Genomic DNA, 19,249 nt, shown 5'->3' on the forward strand with positions numbered 1-19,249 from the left:
TGAATGCCAAGCTCTACATACTCTCTTAAATGCAATGTTACTACCTTTTTCCTGTTTAAAGTTCTAGGATGCTCAGAGATCGCATTTTAAAATAAACTCAATTAGGCATTCAAAATCAAATTAGGCATTGTAGCTGCACCCCTCCCTCCCACTGCTTTTTCTCAGTCTCTCAAGACTGGAGAAGTAGAGAATGTGCAGAAAATTCATTTTGCACGTAAGATATTTTGAACCAGCACTATAAAACTTAGGATTAAAAAAATTAATGTTAACAGCCACCAGCAAGTAATAAATACAGAAAATTGTTTGAGTTTCAGGGATTTTTTTAATATGAAATCACTGGAAAATCTTTAAAGGTCTTAAAATATTTCTGAGAAGTCAAGAGTAACAGGTAAGGTACTTGTTCTGTGAAGATTGAAAGTATTTGTTTGCTTGTTTTTATCAGTTTGCTATCAGTTCTGAGCAGGGAGACTCATGGCAGTGGTGGGTTTTTTAATATTTTAAATTTCTGTTTTAAAATTGACCCAGTGGAAGTTGAGGATGGAGAGGTGTGCCGGACTGTAGACAAAGCTGTTGAAAAATGTGACACATTGCATTGAAATGGTTGGAGCGTTTCCATCACAGCATATGCTGCCTCCAGCGTTTCCAGGGTCTCAATACAGTCTTTCTCATTCGCTCCCCATTCAGAAGCACGCTTACTTATCCTGATTAATTCCTTTTTTTTTTGTTCTAGGGCATTTGCATGTTAAAGGAAGTCAAGAAAAAATGTCCAAGTCATTAAAAAACTACATAACAATTAAGGTAATCTCTTCCTATTAATTGAAGCAAAGTATATTTGTAATATGTAAATATTCATCGAAGCCCTCTTTTGAGAAAACTTTGACTGTGTGCTTAGGCTGCAGCAAAAGACCTGAAATGTTTCTCCAGCACTGATCTATCTGTTATTGTGGATCTGGATGTATGATACCTCCTGACACTCGGGGTTTGTTTGGGAGGATGGATCTTGCTGAGCTGAGAGCATTTGTGCCCAATACCAGAGTCCTGCATTATAGGTTTGTGGTTGGATTTGATGGTTACAAGGGTCTTTTCCTACCTGAACGATTCTGTTCTGTAGTGATGGGTTCTCACCTCTCTGCTCTTATTAGTGCTTGTGCTTTTGGGACTTAGAAAAGAGCAGACATTTTTCCTCATCCTACTTTAGGTGAAATGAGACATAATGTCAGTGTTTTGTCAGGAAGCTGTTAGGCCACGCTATGCCAGCAGTCTCTTGTATTAGCCTTTATTTTTATATCCCAAGCTTTGCCTTTTGATACCACAAGCCACCGTTTTACTGTGTCCCATAGTCTGGTGTAGGGAGTCTGGAGCAGGGATTCTTTGCCAGGTGTGTATGATACAGCTGTGCCTGGCACTGCGGTGGCTCCCGTGATGGCTGATACCTATTGGTAGAACAGGGTAATTTCCTTCCTTTAGACAAAGCTTGGGAAGCTGCTTCAGCACATATGTTCCCCTTTGCCCCCTTGGAAGACTTAATTAAAATCCCTTTAAAAAGAAGTTCAATATGAGCTGCTTTATTTTTAAGTCTTCTGATGCTGTCTGGGTACAGTTAAGCCCTGTTTCCCCATAGCTCACAATTTTCATAGAAATCTCATGAGTCTCAGCAGATGTTGTAGACAGAGTGGAGAAATAACCACAAATGCAGTGCGTGAAGTTAAAATCGACATACAAAAATGTTCCCTTCCATGTCCTCCATGGTGGGACTTGTGTTGAGAAAACTAAGACTTCAGGCCTGTCTCTTTTTCCTTGTGGGTCTCTGCTTTTCATATCTGCCCTTACACATGGCTGACAAGTATTAATCCTTCCCAGTAAGTGATTTTCAGTCCAGTGAAACATTTTTTTCCTTTATAGCTGGCTTGCACTTTGAAAGTTAAACCCTTCAGGAAGTTTTTATGCCTGTTCCAAAAGAGAGGAAGTCTGTCCAGGACAAACCTTTGGCCCACCTGCATTTCAGGCTGTCACCTGGGATTCTTTAGATCCAGCTACCCTGTTTTCCCTCCCCTCCTTGTACCCTACTCCAATTTTTTCTTACCCTTTTTTTAATAACTGTTAATTCTGACCCCCAAAATCAAACAGATTGTGATAACACAGGGCCAAGCAACGTGCTTTCAAAGAGCTGTGATACTTTCTCTGTTTTTAATGAAATCTAGAATTGTTTTTTCCAGTTTGGATGGTCCTTTCCCAAATTTGAACTTATTTCCATACTTTACTCACACTCTACCTCTGTATATTAGTGTAAAGCTTCTGGGCACATTGGATACACTCATTTATATAGAGTTTATTTTTAAAAAACCCACAGCAAACAAACACCCACCAAAACCATCAGAATCACTGTATATTTCTTGATTTTCACTGCCTCAATTATTTCTGTTTGCATTTGAGAGGCATCACATTGCTGATGCTGTGCTGCCTTTAGTGTTCAGGCTGGTTTAGTCTGGTAGCAGAAGCCGTATTTCAAAATATGAAATGTAAGCAAATGACACTTTCCATATTTTCTCACTTGTACTGACTTCTTATGATTTTTGATTTTCATGGCACTTCAGTGATCACAACCAGTTCACAAATTAAAAAAAAAAAAAAAAAAAGAAGTGGGAATGCAGTATTCACAGTCAATCTGCCACAGTGTCCAGCCTTGCTGAGAGCAGGGTTGGAAGTGATTGAATGTTTTGTCAGTGTACTTTCCAAACATTTAAATAGTTTTTTATACTATTAATGTAAATTAATTATACTAGTAGTAATAGTAATAATTTCCTATTTACTGGAGTAAATTATTTGTGAAGCTAGATAAATATTAGAGTGAAATTAATTAGGCTTCATAATTAATACAGATTTTTTTTTTATATTGCTAAGATTTATATTTGCTCATTCCCTGTTTTCCTTCATATTCTAGTCCTGCAGAAAAAGCACACTTATTTTCTTTTTCAAGAAATCTTCTTTTCTCATAAAGTTTGCAAAACTCAGGAGCTTTCCTTTTCTGTAAGATTGTATTCCAATTTTAGTGTGATAGTTTCACTTCGGGTTTTTTTGCAAAGGTCTTTATACAATTGTATGTTTGATTGTAATTGCAAACTAGTTTTCATTGTCTTACATTGGGCATTGTGTGTATATTTATAGCATGTATATATGTATGCATATGTGTCTTAAACGGAATTAGATTTTATTTAATTTAGGCTTTAAACCAGTGTTAGAATTTAAAGATTTTTGCCTATCTTAAACTGCAAAGTTATGTTACTGTTCATGTTAATTTGTCTGAAATATGCTGTGAAACTAATGTAAGAGGGTGGAATGGCTCCTGAAGAAATTGAATAATGCTAAAGCTATCTTTTTGTGCACGGAGTTTAGGATTTCCTGAAGAAATTTTCGTCAGATCAATTCAGGATGTTTTGTTTGCGTGGCAGATACAGCTCAGGTAAGGACAAAGCCCCTAATTTGTTGAGGTGGTGTTGCTCCTGGCTTTCCACACAGGCTTTCCAAGCTGGTGGTGCGGAGGTGGAGCGAGCTGTCCCTGTGGGGCCTTGCAATTCCCTTTCAGTGGGTGGAAAGGTTTTGGTGGTGCTCTGTGGGGCTGCTCTTTGGCTCACATTTAGAAAAGCATCTTTCCTGAGCACAGTACGTAACCATTCATCTTAATACCTTCCCGAGCTGCACTTAATTGTGACTCTCAGTTAATTGTACTTTCAGTTAATGAATTACCTCAGTCTCTGATTTGCATTTGCTGCAGTTACTTGTATTTCAGTCATGATCAGCTGGTTTTGGAGACATATCTAGGTGGAGCTTTGCCTTACATTCCCGTAGGGTATGACGAGGGCTTGCTAATAACTTTTTATCTCCCTGCTGTGTTCTCATTTTTTGTCCTGTGGAGTTACTGAGTGTTCAGGCAGTTCTCTGGTGCAATGCAGCTCGCTTACACTAGCACTTGGTAACCTAATGATCAGCTCAACCTGGCAGACCCTGCTGGTGGGGAGAAGTGTGGGAGATTTTGTCAACTTCCTTGTTTACCCCGTGGTGTTTCCAGCAGGTAGATGATACTTCGAACTGGAAGAGGTTTTCGCACGAGTAGTGGTTTTACCAGTTTATTGGGGCCTGCCAAAAGCATATGGTAGTGCCCTCACCCCCGGCATGGCAAGGGAATGGTGGAGCATGGGTGTGGATAAGGCTCTGGGGCTTTGCTAGTGTCCATCAGTGTGGTGCAAGCCTTTACAGATGTGGAGTCATTGGACTGAGAAGTCTTTTTGCTTGTTGATAACTCTAGCTGCTTGCAGGAGGCATCCATCTGATATTCCTGGTGGAGCCTCCCTCTCCTAGGACATGAGGAGTGCCATGTGTCCCTGAAATATATCAAAGCATGGAATAGTAAAGAGAGTCATTAACTTCCGACTTCCACCGTGGTAGGAAGGGAGGAGTGCATCCAGCTGAGAGGTCTGCTGCAAAACAACATCCCCTTTGGGGCAGGCAGTGGGTTGTGGTGTGCCTGACTGTTCTGGGATGATGCTGCAGGGCAGTGGCAACCCCTGGCTGTTTCCTCTGGGTCTCTGTCGGGAGATGAAATATGCCATGGACACATAAAAATAACTCCCTGGCTGTAGCTGGGGGCACTTGGGAGTCCTGAACAAATGCGTGTTTAAAACAAAAGAAGGAGAAAGGCTAACATCTACTACACCACCAGATATATGTATGTCATGTAAACAAGGGAGAGTTAAATGGCTGTTAATTCCTAAGCTTGTCTCAGGGCAAGGAATGTCACTGGAGCCCTGCAGGGAGGGCTGCCTGCAGGCCTTCTTCACTGCATGTCAGCTGGCTGCATTTGAACCTCTTCCAGAAGGACGTGACCCTTTTTTTTTGCATTAACTCTAGGTTAAGCACCTTTCTGTGATAATAAAGGAGGGCTACCTGTGCAGAAATAGGCAGCTTTGATGAAAGGATACGGTGGTGTTTTATCAGAGTGTAGTGCCAGTAAGTCTGTTGGCAGATGAGGGTTACTTGGAAGTCTGATGTGCTTGCACCTCCACCTTACAAGGCTGTGTGTGTTATTACTGCCCAGTAAAGAGCCAGAGTCAGTCCCTGCTGAGCCGGTATTTACTGTCCTGCCTGTCAGTTTGTGTCCCTGCTACCAATTCGCTTTGCTCTAAAGATAAGTTTACTGCTCTCCTTCTCATCTTGCTGTCTGCTCCTAAGTGTTTTTATTAGAACAGAGATCCCAAGCACCTTCTGTTTGTTTCTTAAAAGGTTTTTATAGCCTAAACCTGTCAGTGATGGTTCCTGCCACCCCTGCCTGTTAAGGAAATGTTTTGTAAAATGCAGGTTTGGCAGATCAGGTGATGTTGCCACACTCGTTGGATTGAGCATGTAAAAGATTTTTGTAGGCTTGTGGGGAAGAGGAGAAAAGTCAAAGAGAAGAGGCTTTGATGCAGGACATCACTCTTCCATAATGTGTTTCTGCAGGGGGTCCCCCATGCTCCTTCAGCCTTTTTCAGGCTGGTGGGGCAGAGCTGCTTGGCATGAAGCTGAGTTCTGGGGGCATTGATGATTATCTGGGCCTTTTGCTTTGGCTGATGCCCCTGGCTATTCCCTTCTAGGCCTGAGTCACCACCCTTTGGCACACCTGAGACTGTTGGGAAAAGGTCGTTCTTAGGTACCATAGGCAGCAGCAAAGTGACCCTCCACCAGTGTGCCTGCCAGGTGCTTCTGGGTGCAGCTTAAAAGGGAAGGTGCCATCTCTGAAGCTCTATGGGACCCCATTGTGAGGCAGTGCTTTTCCTCTTGCATCTCAGCAGCAGCAGCTTTGCTCTGTGCAGTGATGTGGAGGGCCTGTGAGCCTGCTGCAGGCAGTGGGGTTCTAGCTCCAGAATGCTCTCTTGGTCACCAGAAATCTCTGGTGATTTTGTGAACCTGAGTGAACTGCAATGTTTTGACCCCTCTGGTCCGTAGTTACTTGTTGATGCTAATAAACATAGGTTCTGTACTTCAGTGATGCAGCGATGATGCCCTCGGTGGCAAAGGAGGGAAGGAGTAGGGACTATGGTGAAGGTTTATAGAGCTGGGCCTGCCCCTGCTGTGCTGTGGGTTTGCAGTGCCTGCAGGCGGTGGTTTAGGAGAATGCCCTGAATTGGGGATGAAGAATGGCTTTAATGAAAGCAGGCTTCATGAGGATAAACCTTCATCGGGTATTCCTTGCAGAGTTCCTGTAACCAGGGTAATCGCTTGAGTAATCCTAATGTATATAGATGATCTCTCTCAATATCTCACTGTTTTGTAGAAGCCTGTACATTGGTCATTTTAAAAACTGAGTAAAGCTTCATTTTAAAATCAGTGTTAATGAGGTAGTAATGCAGATTTTTAATTACACACAAGTGAAAAATCTGACAAATTCAGGTCCAGGCTTATGCCTTAGTTATACTGGGGTAAATCCGAGGGAGAGTTGTTTTAACAGTTGAGCTTCCTTGGAATTTGGGCTAACTGAACTGAGATCAGGTCTCACATCCAGCTACTTCTGTCCTCTTAGATCTGTCCCCTTGCTAAGACTGTCTGCCCTAAAGAATCTGGGCAGCGTTGGGTGATTGCACAAAGCAGTTGGCTGTAAGGTGAGCAGAGGTGAGATTGCTGTGGGTGATGCTCAGTACTGATAAGATTAGGAATATGCTGCAAGCAGTAGTTCGGATATACCTTATTGCAGAAGTCCGCTATAAAATGTTGAAGCAATACAGCACTGGCAATGTATGGCTCTGGTGTGATACTGTGGAAAGGAATTAATTTAAATTTAGGCTTGTCCTAGGTGGACACAGCTTCCACCAAAGTCATGTGAGCTCTCTTGTGTGTTGTCCAAGACCTCTTTTATAGAAAATTGCACATTACTGTGCAAATTAAAAGAAAAGCCTCCTGCTAATAGCAACTCACAGTAGAAATGAGAGGGAACCAGTCTAGCACCTGCACTTCTGAGGGTGCAGGCAGGTGAGAGGAGCCTGCTGAACTCTTAGCCAGCAGGAGTGGATGCTGGTTATTCCCAAAGTGGAATTGCCTGCTGAAGCTAGAGTCCTGCTGAATGCAGTGTAGGAGTTGTCCGTGTGCGTGGATGCCTGGTTAGTGGTGTGGCTAATGTTGTTTTTCCAGTTGGAGGAAGAGAAGCACTGTAAGGTTAGGGTGCAGCAGATCATAAAGCAGAGCTTTGCTTTGGATGCAATGAATCATTTACTTTATGGTTTTATCTTTCCTTCCAGTGACTTTAAGAGGCTTCAGTGTGTGTAAGTTGGGTGTGATGAATCCCATCCCAGCTATGCCCTTATGAGTTTCAGCAATTTGTATTTTCTCTAGTAATTGCTTCTGCAAACTGGTATGATCAGTTTAGCTTTGATATTCTGAGGGAATTGTATATCTAGTGAAGAAGCTAGGCCACAAAATTTAAGGTTCATCTAGATTTTAGATATTGGTGAAGCAGCCCTTTAACTCTTTAAAGGTTAAGCCTGGATTCCTCACAGAGTCGGTAGTGAGGGTTAGGCCTCTTTGGAGGTCTCCAAATACAGATTATGTCTACCTAAATTAGAACAGGAACAAAATTAGAGGTATGTATTTCCAGCTTAAATCTAGGGAAATGCTTAGAAATATATTAAATCCTAAAGCTTTGGATTAATAACTTTGCAGAGAGATTCGATAATGGGAAAAAAAAATTAAAGTCAAATAGTAGTTGCTTCAGTCAACTTCCAGATTCATTTTTTTGAGTCAGTCTGATACCTTTCCCATAGGTAATACTTTGTCATATGTAGTGATTGTTTTTATATTGATTGAATTCTCCTAGTGTCCATGAAGAATGTACAATTAATGGTAAGAAAAGTTTGCTGTACAAATAATAACAAACTTTTCCTTCATCTCAAAATACTGTTCCTATGTATGATAGACAACATACTCTTCATCATAATGCCTTAATTTCTTTTTTTCTTAGCAGTAGAATTCAGTGACAAGAGCATGGAGGATGCAAAGAACCTTCTTCAGGCAACCTCCTCATTTATTACAGATGCAAATGCATATATAAAAGGACAGCTGGTGTGTGACCCTGTTAGAGAAGACATACTGTGGGAAAGGTAAGTGCACCTCCTGTTTCTTAAAGACCGTGATTGTTTGAGCAGTACTTTGCTGACAGGCTCAGAAGGCTGACCAGTGTTGTGATTTCTGTTTAAGAAGCAGGACAAGAAGGACTATCCAGCAGTCTTCCTTCTCAGCCCTCACCAAGGGCAGCTTTTTTTTTCTTCTCTTTCTAGCCAGCTGCTTTTCATTATAGTCCACCACACTTAGTTCATTGTGTTTTTAAAATCTGTGTTATTTGTCTAGTGTTCCTGTCCTAATACAGGCATCTTTGCCCCTCTTGAGTGATGTAGAAGGCAAAGCTATGGCAGTTGTGAGGGTACCTGGTTCATAAGGGAGAGCTTAGTGCATTAGCAACTGGAGAAGAAAGAGAACGACGGAAGAGTAACAAACACACCTTGGGCACGTGAACTCAAAATCAAGCTGGCTGGCACTATGGTGTGCAGCAGAGGAGAGAAGGGGTTACTAACCAAGTGTCCGGGGGCAGGGATGTCACAGGGAAGGAAGAAACTGTGATTCTGACAGGGGTGAGAAGAATCTTCTTTGGAGTCCCTTATGAAAACCAGATTGACTTCCAGGATTGAGATGTGCAAAGCTGAGAGGAGGAGCACAGTGCTCTGGAGTCCAGGTGGGAGAGGCACTGAGCGCCCTGAAACAAGTTAAGTGCAGGCAGCTCTGGGACATAGGATCAGAGGGGAAATGGTCTGTGCTGTAGAGGTGAGAGGCAGCTTCCGTGTGCATTGAGCACCTCACTGTTGGGGAAGCTTGTGGCTGCACTGACTAGTGCTTGCAAAGGGCATAGGAGCATGTTACAGGGAAGTGGAGTTGAATTAACTAGCTGTGGTATTTGACAAAAGCAAATCCTTCAGCAGGAGGCTGCAGGAGATCTGTTGGTGAGAGATAAGGCTGAAGAAGTTGAAATGGATTGTCAGTAGGGGATGTGTGGGAGGGCACAACTTGTATATTTGTAGGTGTAAAAACAACCAATATGTAACAGAGCTCTTAATTAGACAAGTGTTAGATACTCAGAGGAGAGGAGGAAGCTTGCAGGAAAGAGTGTTGGGAGGAATGAATTAGGACAGTAGCCTACTGATATCTGAGGGGAAGCAGGCATTCTGTGCAAAACCAATTCAGAAACAGCAAAATAAGGCTCAGGAGAGCCCTTGAGAGACACTAGGATAGCTTGAGGTTCTCCAGCTAACCTTGCTCCTTGAGCTTTATTGGGAAACAGCATCGTTGGGTCAGTGCTGTTGAGCTCTGGTTCGCTTGACTGTGTATGAGAACAAGCTGCCAGCAGCTGTTTGCAGAGCCCCGTTTATTCCTGCTGCTCTCCTCACCCTCCTGCTGAGTGTGGCTGCAGCTGGTGGCACTGGTTCTGCAGTGATGAGTGCTGGTTGCCTGCTGGTTTTTGGGGCTGTGTACACAAATGGTCCCACCAGATCTTTCCATCTGGCCTAAGACGGGTGGAGTCCCAGGGCTGGGATTGGGCTCACCTGGGAAACAAGGAAGCAGCACCTGATTCTGAGATGGATCCTGACAACAGGATTCCTAGCCAACCCCAAGACAGCTCTCTTGCCAGGCACTGGAGTAATGCCTGTGATGTGGCTTTGGAAGAGAAGCATGCTGTTAGCATGATAAATGGGCTGCTGGAAAAAAACCCAGAACTTAGCAAGATTTTTGATGTGCTTAATATCAACCTCATTTTCCATCTGTTTTGAAATTATTACAGCAAACTTGCTCTGTTGTTTTTGGTTCCTGTGATTAACCATGTATATTTATTGAATAGATGTAACACTTTGGATTTTGACATGCATCAAGTTTTTCTCCTCTCAGCTGAAAGATGTATTCTCCCTGATCAGTGTAGCATTGCCCATCACAGGACAGCTAGGAAGGAGGTGACAGTGTCCTTTCAATGACTCCCTCTAGCTGAATAGCTGATGAATTCAGAGTTCTGCTGGCATCTTGTTTGTCTTATCTGAAATGTTACCTTTTCTTCTTGAAGGCTAGCCAACACAAAAGTAACCGTGAAGGCTGCGTTTGCAGATGACTTTGACACCTCCAGGGCTGTTGCAGCAATTATGGACCTCATTCACCATGGCAACAGACAGCTTAAGGCTGTTACTAAGGTAACCCATTAGGATACAGAGATCAGAAAATGACAGCTGTCCACTGTCCTACTGTTTAATGCAGACAGATTAGTTTATTGTTCACATAAGAAACCAGCAGAAACAAAGCTCCATAAATTGTTGACCGTAATGGAGCCTATTTGTCCTGACCTTATCACAGGAATTGTGCACGGGTATTGTTTTGTGCTTTGTTGTGTCCAGAGGATGTTTCTTTCCTGCTGCCCTATATTATTTATACCTAAGGTTTTTGAAAGGCCTGAAGCCATTGTGGCATGCTGCTAATTTTAGTGTTCTTACCCTGCTTCTTTGCTTAATATCCATGCACAGAAATTAACCTGTGCATGGATATTAACCTGGGAAATGGGGGTGGGGGCTTGCTGCAGGAGCTTTGGCAGGCAACCCCAAGTGCACGGGGCAGTCCTGGGGGTGAGCTCAGCATTGGGGACTGAGTGGCTTATGCTGTTGGCACATGGTAACTGTGGCATCAGCATTCCTGCATGAGTCTGTCTTCAGATGACTTTTGGCAAATTGAGACCCTGTTAAGATCTCTTGATGCTGACACAAACAAGGCAGCTGGAAAGGACAAGACCTGAGCGATAAACACAATCTGAAGCACTTATGGGTCTCCATTTACCAACAACTCCCTTTGTCACTCAAGGCAAGCACCTCAGCCTTGCTGCTGTGTTTCTTGATTGCTGGTGTCATCTGTTCACCCTGTTTGTGCTGTAAAAGAAACGTTAAGTACATGGTAATAACTGATTTTAAGAGAGAATTAGCCTGTTTGTTTAGAAATCCTGCCTCCTGCTGGTCCTCTTTCGGCATTGGCTTTAAATTCTGCCCTTAGCCTTACCTTTACAAAATAACTCTGAGCAAATTCACTCCTAAATACAAGTAACCTCATTTTGTCAGTCATTTCTCGTTCTCCCCCGAATTCCTCCTGCCAATTCTTTTGTTAAGAATGGGATGGGGTATTTGTGGGGCAGCTGCCTCGGATTTCTGGTCAGGGTGGTGGAGCTTTCCTGGGTACAGTGCAGATGTCGGAGTGTCCCTGTTACTGGCTCTGTCTGTAGTTTTTCTCCTTAAGAGTTGTGAGTAAATCCACATAACTCCTTATTCCTCTCTTTAACCTTCTTGCCATTCTTACCTTAGTGAGCATGTTCCTGTTTCTTTGTCTCAGTGGCCTGCTCCAGCTCATCCCTGTTCAGATCTTCTACACATTTTAGGCTATGGTTTATGTGAGGCCCTAATGAAGATGTCGGATAAAATCCAGTACCAGCTGTTAATTTGCTTGTGTGTGTCATCACTCTTATTTTTTAGGCAAGGCTTAGTCCCTTAAATTGCTCCTCAGTCTATCATTTAATCTTGATTTTATTGCTGCTGCTGCTGGTTTCTGGTGCTACCAGGGCATGACAAAATGCCATACACTATCTCTAAGAGGTCTCCACATTGATCAAATCAGTAAGACACTCAAAGAATGATTTTTTTTTTTATCCTTTATACTATAGGTGCCCATGAGTGTGGGATTTTTTCTTTTTATTTTGTTGCCATACACACAGCCCTTTCATGCCCAGAAGTGCTATTTTTATGTCTAATTCACTGCACACATGTAATGCACGGCAGCTTCACAAGCATCTCTTGTCCTCACTGCGCAGGCTGGTGATAAGTTCTTCCCTTCCCTCATTTATTTAAATCTTTTCCCTTTGTGCTGTGAGGTGCTTTTATATCTCTGTAAGATTACCTGTCTGGGCAGGTGTTCCTGGTGGAGGTAGATCTATATAATTAGTAATAGTTTTCCCCTGTGGACTAGGCTACAGAGGGATGCTGGGTTCTGTAATATGTATTGACTGGGCAATCTCTTTTGAGTGTTTTTTAAACAGGATGCTGGATCTCCTAGAAGCTCTGTTGTGTATGGAAGCATTATTTCCTATGTAGAAGGTTTTTTCAATGCCCTTGGGATGTCCTTTGGAGAAAGACAGGTATGAAACATCTCTTCTATATGTTCTAGTGTATGGTAGCAACTCCAGTGTTATGTTTTATAGAATACTTTCCAAAAGCATCAGATGTGACAAAGTAATTGATGGTTTTAGTAAACCTTTCTGCTTCCAGTTTCTTCTGTGATGTCTTAGGAGAGTGTGTGAGGAGGTGGAACAAAGTGTGGGCTTTTTTCTTCTCAGAGGTACTCTTGGGCAGCTTCTGCACCAAGGGTGCTGTTGAAATCAGAGTCTGAGGAATGAAATGAGAAAAAGTTGGCATTAGAGGCCTTTAGTTTGGTCCTGTTATGTGTCTGGCTTTCCCCCAGCTTTTCCTTTTCTTTCTGATGGTGGCACCCAGGCTGGCTTCGCTAGCTGTGTGAATATTTGCAGTTGTGACCCCCTTGCACAGAGCAGAAGCTGAGGTCCCACTCCTTTGCAGAAAGCAGGGGTGGGGGAAAGGGGCTGCTCTGCCTTGAGCCATGGTGGGGTGTGGGGAGGGGAGTGCACTGAGGTGCGAGGGGGGGCCCCCTTACATGTCTAATTCATGGAAAGACAGGAGTGGGGAGAGAAAAAAAGGAGGAAAAAGTTCAAAGCAAAGTAGTGAACAGGAAAGAGAGTTATAAATATGGAGGTGATATCCTGATGTACGGAAGGGGAGCATTTAAAATGACACAAGATGTTGGAGAATAGCAGGCTGTTCTGTGCTCCACTCCTGCTCAAATACGGAGTTGAATACCAAGAAGTGGACAAGTTTCTTTAGAGAAACTGTTCTGCAAAAATTTATTTTGGGGAGAGGGAGAAGAGGATAAGAAAATGTAAATAACATTATTCATCTTTTGAAATTCAGACACTATAGCGATAAATGTGTTTATTTACTTCAGTTCTTTATGGATTTTCTCACAAAATTTCTTTCAGAACAGTAGCTGGATGTGATTTGGCCATGTGTTATTCCTTATAGCCTGTAGTTTGCATCTTAATTTTTAGTGGCATAAGAAACACTTAAATTTTTCTCTAAGTTGGGTGGTAAAGTCATTCCTTCAGATTCTGGGCTGCCTGTATGCAGGTGTCTGCTACACCTACACATTTTTCCTGAAACAAGTATCTGAATGCTTTTCTTTGTTGTAAGCTGTGCTAGTTTCTCTGTGGCAACAGGATCAGCAGAAGATGCTGGTCTGAGGAAAGGAGGGAGGAAAGGAGGAAGGAAGGAAGGAAGCAAGCACATCAGACTCTTTTCCATCCCTCTGTTCTTTCAGATTCCAGTAAATTAATCCATCAAAATCTTCATCAGAAAGGTCCCCAGGCTGCCACATGTTAGTAAATAAAATGGTGCAGGCATTGTTCTCTGACCTTGAGACCAGCCACAACAGCTCAGCATCCCACCTTTCTTGCCCCTTAGCCAGGTAGCCCCAGGCATGCAGCTGTGAGTCCCAGCATGTGGGCTGTCTGGGAGAGGGCTGGCTGGCCTGGCCACTGCTGTGCCAACAGCTTAGTGTAGAAGATACAAGGAGCAGTGTTTGGGCCCTCTTCGTTTGGATGTTTCCATATAGCCTGTGGGTCTATCTTGCTCTTGGGCTGGCACTCATCTCAGCTAATCAGCTGTGCGGTCTAATGTAACTGCTTGTGCTTCTGAAGTTGTCAGTGGGGAAGCTAAGGAGTAGTTCATCTTAATCTGGTGGTTGTATAAAATAAGACTGCCTGTCTCTCTCTCTCTCTCCGCATTGGCAAGAGAAGGATCTTAGCCCACAGGGAGGTAAGAGGAATCCATAAAGAGATGATGAGTGGAAACTGGCATGCCTGTTTTAGAGCTGGGAAGCACAGGTGAGGGCTTTTGCTCTGCCAAAGAGTGCTGAGTGCATTGCAGGTGCAGCTGGGGCAAACTGGTGGGGAAAGCAAGGGCCAAATTTCCATTTAAAACTTCTTACAAGCTCTTTGGATTGGTTAGTACTGCAGGAGAAGAAACTGGAGATCAGTCCTGAGAGGCTACACAGTGTTCTATGTGGAAATCGGATCAGTTCATCTCCTAAAGCTGCCCCTCCTTTTGCAGGATCTCACTCCAGTAGGTGCCTGGTGGTGTTTGTAGAGGCATGTTTGCTACTCCCATCATCATTTGTCTTTCCTCTCCATTCTGTATTTAAGCATTTATCTTGCTCTTTTACCTGCCCCAGGTTACTATGGAGCATTTCTGGCACTTAGATTTATTACCTTCTTCAATCATAAACCTTTTCTTTAGTATGGTTACATGTTTTGAAAGCTTGGGGAATTTGCTGTATCTCATGCTTTTATCTTCAATAGCTTCTCCCTCACCTTCTCCTCCTCCTCTTTGTTTGTCAGTGACCTCTGAAACTGCTCCCTCTCCTTTCCATCCTGCTGTTCAGTGACTACAGTCCCCTCTGGCTTTAATTACTCAGCTGCTCTTCTGCTCCCAGATGAGCGTTGCTGGCGGCAGCTTCACCCCCCACCTTGGTGTGTTTTATGTTTCACTGGTCTGTTGGCTGCTCCCCCTCTCATGTCTTAGTGATAAAATACTGCAGTGGCCTTCTCTTGTTTATTGGAGGTTCATCCTTTTCCTGCCCCTTAGGAGTTTGCCTCTAATGAGAAACAGGGATGGTCTCTCTGTCAAGAGTGAGACCAGGAGCCTGGCTGTGCCAGTGCTGAGGAGTGGCCTTTTTCTTCAGCTAACTCCCAAGCTCCCGTCCTGGCAGCTGTTGGACCAGGACTCTCTAGGAGGAGCAAGTCTGTTCTCTTCTTGAGGCATTGACCAGCGAGACTTCTACCAAGCCAGCGGGGGCTGAGGAAGCTTGGAGCTGGCTGAGGGAAGGAGGGGGCTTGGCTACAGCCAGAAAACGCCCACTCACCATGTGCAATGGCTGCTGCTCTGTTGGGTTGAGTGGCTGTAACTTTGGGCAAGGTGGATCAGGTGAAAGTTCTGTAGATTTGGGGAGATTTTTCTGTTGATGCAAGGAGAAAGGATAGACTAGAGACTTAAAGTGAAAATACTTACTTTTCCTGGTTTGTATTTCCTGAAGAAGGCCTGGAGCTCAAAGGCAGAGTAAAAGGCTGATGCATTTGCAAGGTCTTCGGACTATTACAGCCAAGGAGCTGTCTGAGCTAGTGGCTGGACTTCCCTTGCTGTATTGGATTCCTGTTGCCAGGTCTTTCTTCCATTAATTTGTCTAACCCCGTTTTAACTTATTCACACTTTTGGCATCTTGGAGGTTTTCTGTGGTGATGAGTTCCACACTCAGGTTATGCAGTGTGTTATGTTCAGGTCACAGCACTCTGCTGACCTCCAACATAGATGCTTTCCTGTGTAGGAATACACTGAACTACTTCCAAATGTAACTCCACTGTAACTTTTTGTCCAGCATTAGTCCATATATTCCAATATATGGAAGATGTACAATCAAGAGAGGTGATGAGGCCTCAATGTGTGCTGCTGAGTTGGAGTTGATTTTTTTAAATACCATTCTCAGATGTTTGTAAAGCACGCTGTTTGATTTCTAGGTGGCTGTGGGAGGAGACAACTCTGCAGTGCTCTCTAATGTCCTTGACGAGCTTGTGAGGTTCCGCACAAGGGTCCGTCACTATGCGCTGGCTCTGCCGGAAGCAGCAGATGCTGTGCCAATGGAGGGGGCTCCAAGAGTTAATGAATCCAAACAAGAGCAGAAGGAAAAGAGGAAGCAGTTAATGCGGGAGAGAAAACCCCTCCTGGAGGCTTGTGACAGTCTTCGTGAAGACCTTGCTGCCTTTGGAATCCAGCTAAAGGTAGAAGACAGTAACCCTCTTTGAGAGACTGTTAATCACTTTTTAAGAGAACACTTATTTTTGCCCTTTGTTCCCCTTCATCAGCTTTCAGTGTTGTTTCCTGCTCCCTGAGTGACTGCAGTAGCAGGAGGTGGAAGTCAAGCCCTTGTCTGGCTGTACTGCTGCCTTCTCTTCTGCTCCCCCTCAGCCTCGTGTCTCCATGAACGCTGTACCTACTTCTGCAGTTACTAAGGGCGTGCTGTTTAGCCATTGAAAATCTAATATTCAGAAATCTCTAAATTGCCCAAGTTCAATCCAGAAGGAAAGGTATGAGTAATGTGTGCAATCTTAAAAAAGATTGCAAAGGAACTGGGAAGTGAACTGAGATGACTTATAAAAATAACTCCTTCCTTCTACCCTCTCCAAATTCCCCTCCAAAAATAAGTCCTCATGAGAAAGCCTCTTCCATCTTCAGCAACTCCATTCCCAACTGTTCCTGAGCCACAAGTACTTTGCTGATTCCTGTACCACTCCTCTCTCCATCCTGCTTTCTACTTTTAGCCTACACCTAATGCCACTGTTCTTTTCCGTTACCTCAGTGGCACCTCCTGCTCAAGAGAAGCCCATCCATTGTGTTACTGCCTTCTCCTGGTTTCAAGGAGCTGTGTTACTTCTGTAATGGCCCTGCTTCTTCCAGTTCCTCTTGTTCACTGCCCTTCTCACCTCTTCTCCACCCGTTGGTGGGTCAGTGTTGCTCCTTACGTGCAGACAAATCCTTGTATTCTCTCCAGTGTCTTTTTCCCTCCCTCCAGTTTATGCTGCTTATTTTTCCCTCGCTTGGGGAACTGAGCCTGCCTAGTCTGCTTCCATCCTTTTGCTGGTAGGGATATAAAGCACAATGACATCAGGGAGGGACAGTATACATCTGCTTTGGTTGCCCAATGTGAGAGCTGTCACTTGTCAGCACACCTGTTAAAAACAGCTGTGGAGTGTGGTCACTGTCTAAGGGTCTCGGATGAAAGCGAGCGTGTGATACAAACTGGGTGAGCACTGTGGTGGTGAGCTACAGCTGTGAAAGCAAAGGAATACTCTGAGAAGCTGGAATATCTGCCTCCTTTAACTCGTTTGTAAATCCTCGCTCCACTCATCTGTCAAGCAAGTTTGAAAATCCAAACAACTGTGCTGAGACAAAGTCTTGGAGAAGAAGCTTGCCTTTTGATCTGTTGGCAAAACATCCACAGCCCCATTTCCATCCTTGTGCAGATTTGTTTTGCTTTGTTTTTAAAGGGATTTACATGTGAAAACTTCACAGAAATTGGTCAGAACCAGGATTCAGACCATTCCATTTATTTAAAAAATGTTTTTAATAACCTGAAGCTCAGCATAATCTGTATCCTGCTCCTCCTAGAAGAGATTGTGCCAGAAGACAAAGCACACACGCACAGATGAGCACACACAGCACACATCCAAAGCTTAAGTCCTGCTTTTTTTGCTGATACCATGGAAGTATCCAAAGGTGTGCTGTGAAGGTTGCTCACATCCTGCTTTTGCAAATCCTAAGAGTCCTGTGAACATGCAGCTCTGCAGTTCCTGACACAGGCTCACCAGAGCACACATGCAACAGGACATGGCCTTACCCACCTTCCTACTCAGCACGAGTCTGCTTGTCTGGGGTCAGCTGTTAGAAAGTTGCCCTGGTAACACAGAGCCCACCAGGGGGGTGCTGCTTGCCTAGTAAGTGCTACCCAGCCTCTCATTGCCACAGAACTTCTGAGCCTGATGATATGCATGCAGCAATGCCTCTGCTAACAGGTTCCACTCTGTCACATGAAGCTCAAGTAAGCCAGCAACTTCTCAAGTCCATGTGCAGGAGGAAAAGCAGCAGAACATATGAAGCAGACAAGCCTCATCTACATGCAGAGTAGACTAGGAACACCCCTGGTTTGAGGGAGGGCAAGGAGGGGGTGGCTTGAGAACCAACTCAATGTCCTTAAAAATCAGCTTTGTAAAAAGGGTAATTTCTCCTTCAGATTCTAAAAGTTTGTAGTTTCTTCTCTCAGGCTGCTTGATGTAGATGATGTTGGCTGAAGTTACCTAACTTGTATCAAACTGATTAAAAAAATACCCATTTGTCTTTTCATGTCATTATAGCTTACTTGAAACACAAGCTCAGCTGTGCCGCTAAGTGAAATGTAGTAATTGTGTATTTATGCATCAAAAATAGTTTTCACTTTAATATAAAAAAAATTTAGCATTGTATCTCAACATCTCTCATGAGTCAGAGCTCATATTCAGATTAACTTTGCAACCATTACAAGCAGCTGGATCTAAATAGTCAGAAATATTCCGTTTGACTGTACTATTGTCTTTCAAAAATATGACCTTATTACACTATCCCCAAGTTCAGAAGGCAATCAGTACATATTCTCATGTATTGACCATAAGTGTTTTCCATGTACATGAGCCATTCAAACATGAAAATGCAATTGCAGGAGTTGAGCAGAAACTACTCATGTGAAAGTCTACACCCCACTGCAGCATCCCACACTGAGGAGGTGACATTTCTAATGTGTGTTTCTTCCTTCTTAGCTGGGAAGGATTATCTGGGTTTGTTTTACAGCTCTGAGCATTATTAGTAGCAGTGGCATTCCTCTGAGATGGTATCACCACCTCCTTTGCCTAACTAACTGGATTAGTAGCTTTGCTGTATGAATCTTGTTTAAAAACCTGTGCCTCCACATGCTGGGACTAACCTGGATACTTTTTCTTACAGGACAGAGCTGCTGTTTCAACCTGGGAAATTGTGGAAGGAGGGCAGACAGAGCAGCAGACTGAGAAACAAAGCTGATCCCTCATCTTTGGACTTGTTTTTTATTTCAGCTGCTTTGGCAACTGTTGTAAATATTCTTTCCAAATAAAGTCTGTGGAATAGAATGGCTAACAACAATAATCTGAGCAAAACTGTTGGCACTGCCATTGGGTAAATAAATACAGGCCTTGAAGCACACACGGCAGAAGCATCCAGAGTGCAGGGCAGCAAGGAAGCAGCTTGATTTACACCAACACTGGCATATTCTGCTGCAGAAATGTTTCAGCTCCAAGTGCTCTGTGATCTGCCTTTGCACCCTCTTCTGCTGAGCTGACACTGAGAATTAAACATAGCGAAGGAAGAGGCAAGAACTTAGGCCTGTCTTTGAGGGTGAAAACACTTAGTTTTATGCCTGTTGGTTCAACAATTCTGTTCCTCTCAGAGAGAGAAGTGGGGGACACTTTTAGCCTTGA

The 19,249-nt window shown here is 43.6% G+C and overlaps 1 protein-coding gene across 10 annotated transcripts in view; it reads left to right on the plus strand.

Annotated features, from left to right (window-relative positions):
• CARS2 (cysteinyl-tRNA synthetase 2, mitochondrial) overlaps window positions 1–18,901 on the plus strand; it is a 44,651-nt gene extending 25,750 nt beyond the window's left edge. For 5 of the 10 annotated variants that reach the window (XM_064646518.1, XM_064646509.1, XM_064646517.1 and 2 more), the window contains 7 exons: window positions 731–798; window positions 3,394–3,460; window positions 7,985–8,123; window positions 10,127–10,250; window positions 12,128–12,226; window positions 15,728–15,988; window positions 18,741–18,901. In XM_064646518.1, the coding sequence (XP_064502588.1) occupies window positions 731–798; window positions 3,394–3,460; window positions 7,985–8,123; window positions 10,127–10,250; window positions 12,128–12,226; window positions 15,728–15,988; window positions 18,741–18,815 (833 nt within the window). In that variant the 3' untranslated portion in view covers window positions 18,816–18,901. Of the gene's footprint in view, window positions 1–730; window positions 799–3,393; window positions 3,461–7,984; window positions 8,124–10,126; window positions 10,251–12,113; window positions 12,227–15,727; window positions 15,989–18,740 lie in introns of those variants that run through there. The other 5 variants (XM_064646510.1, XM_064646515.1, XM_064646514.1 and 2 more) reach the window with 5 other exon arrangements.
• The last annotated feature ends 348 nt before the right edge of the window (window positions 18,902–19,249 follow it).

Source organism: Pseudopipra pipra, chromosome 2, assembly GCF_036250125.1.
Source record: "Pseudopipra pipra isolate bDixPip1 chromosome 2, bDixPip1.hap1, whole genome shotgun sequence".
In the NCBI taxonomy this organism is placed as follows: Eukaryota; Metazoa; Chordata; class Aves; order Passeriformes; family Pipridae; genus Pseudopipra; species Pseudopipra pipra.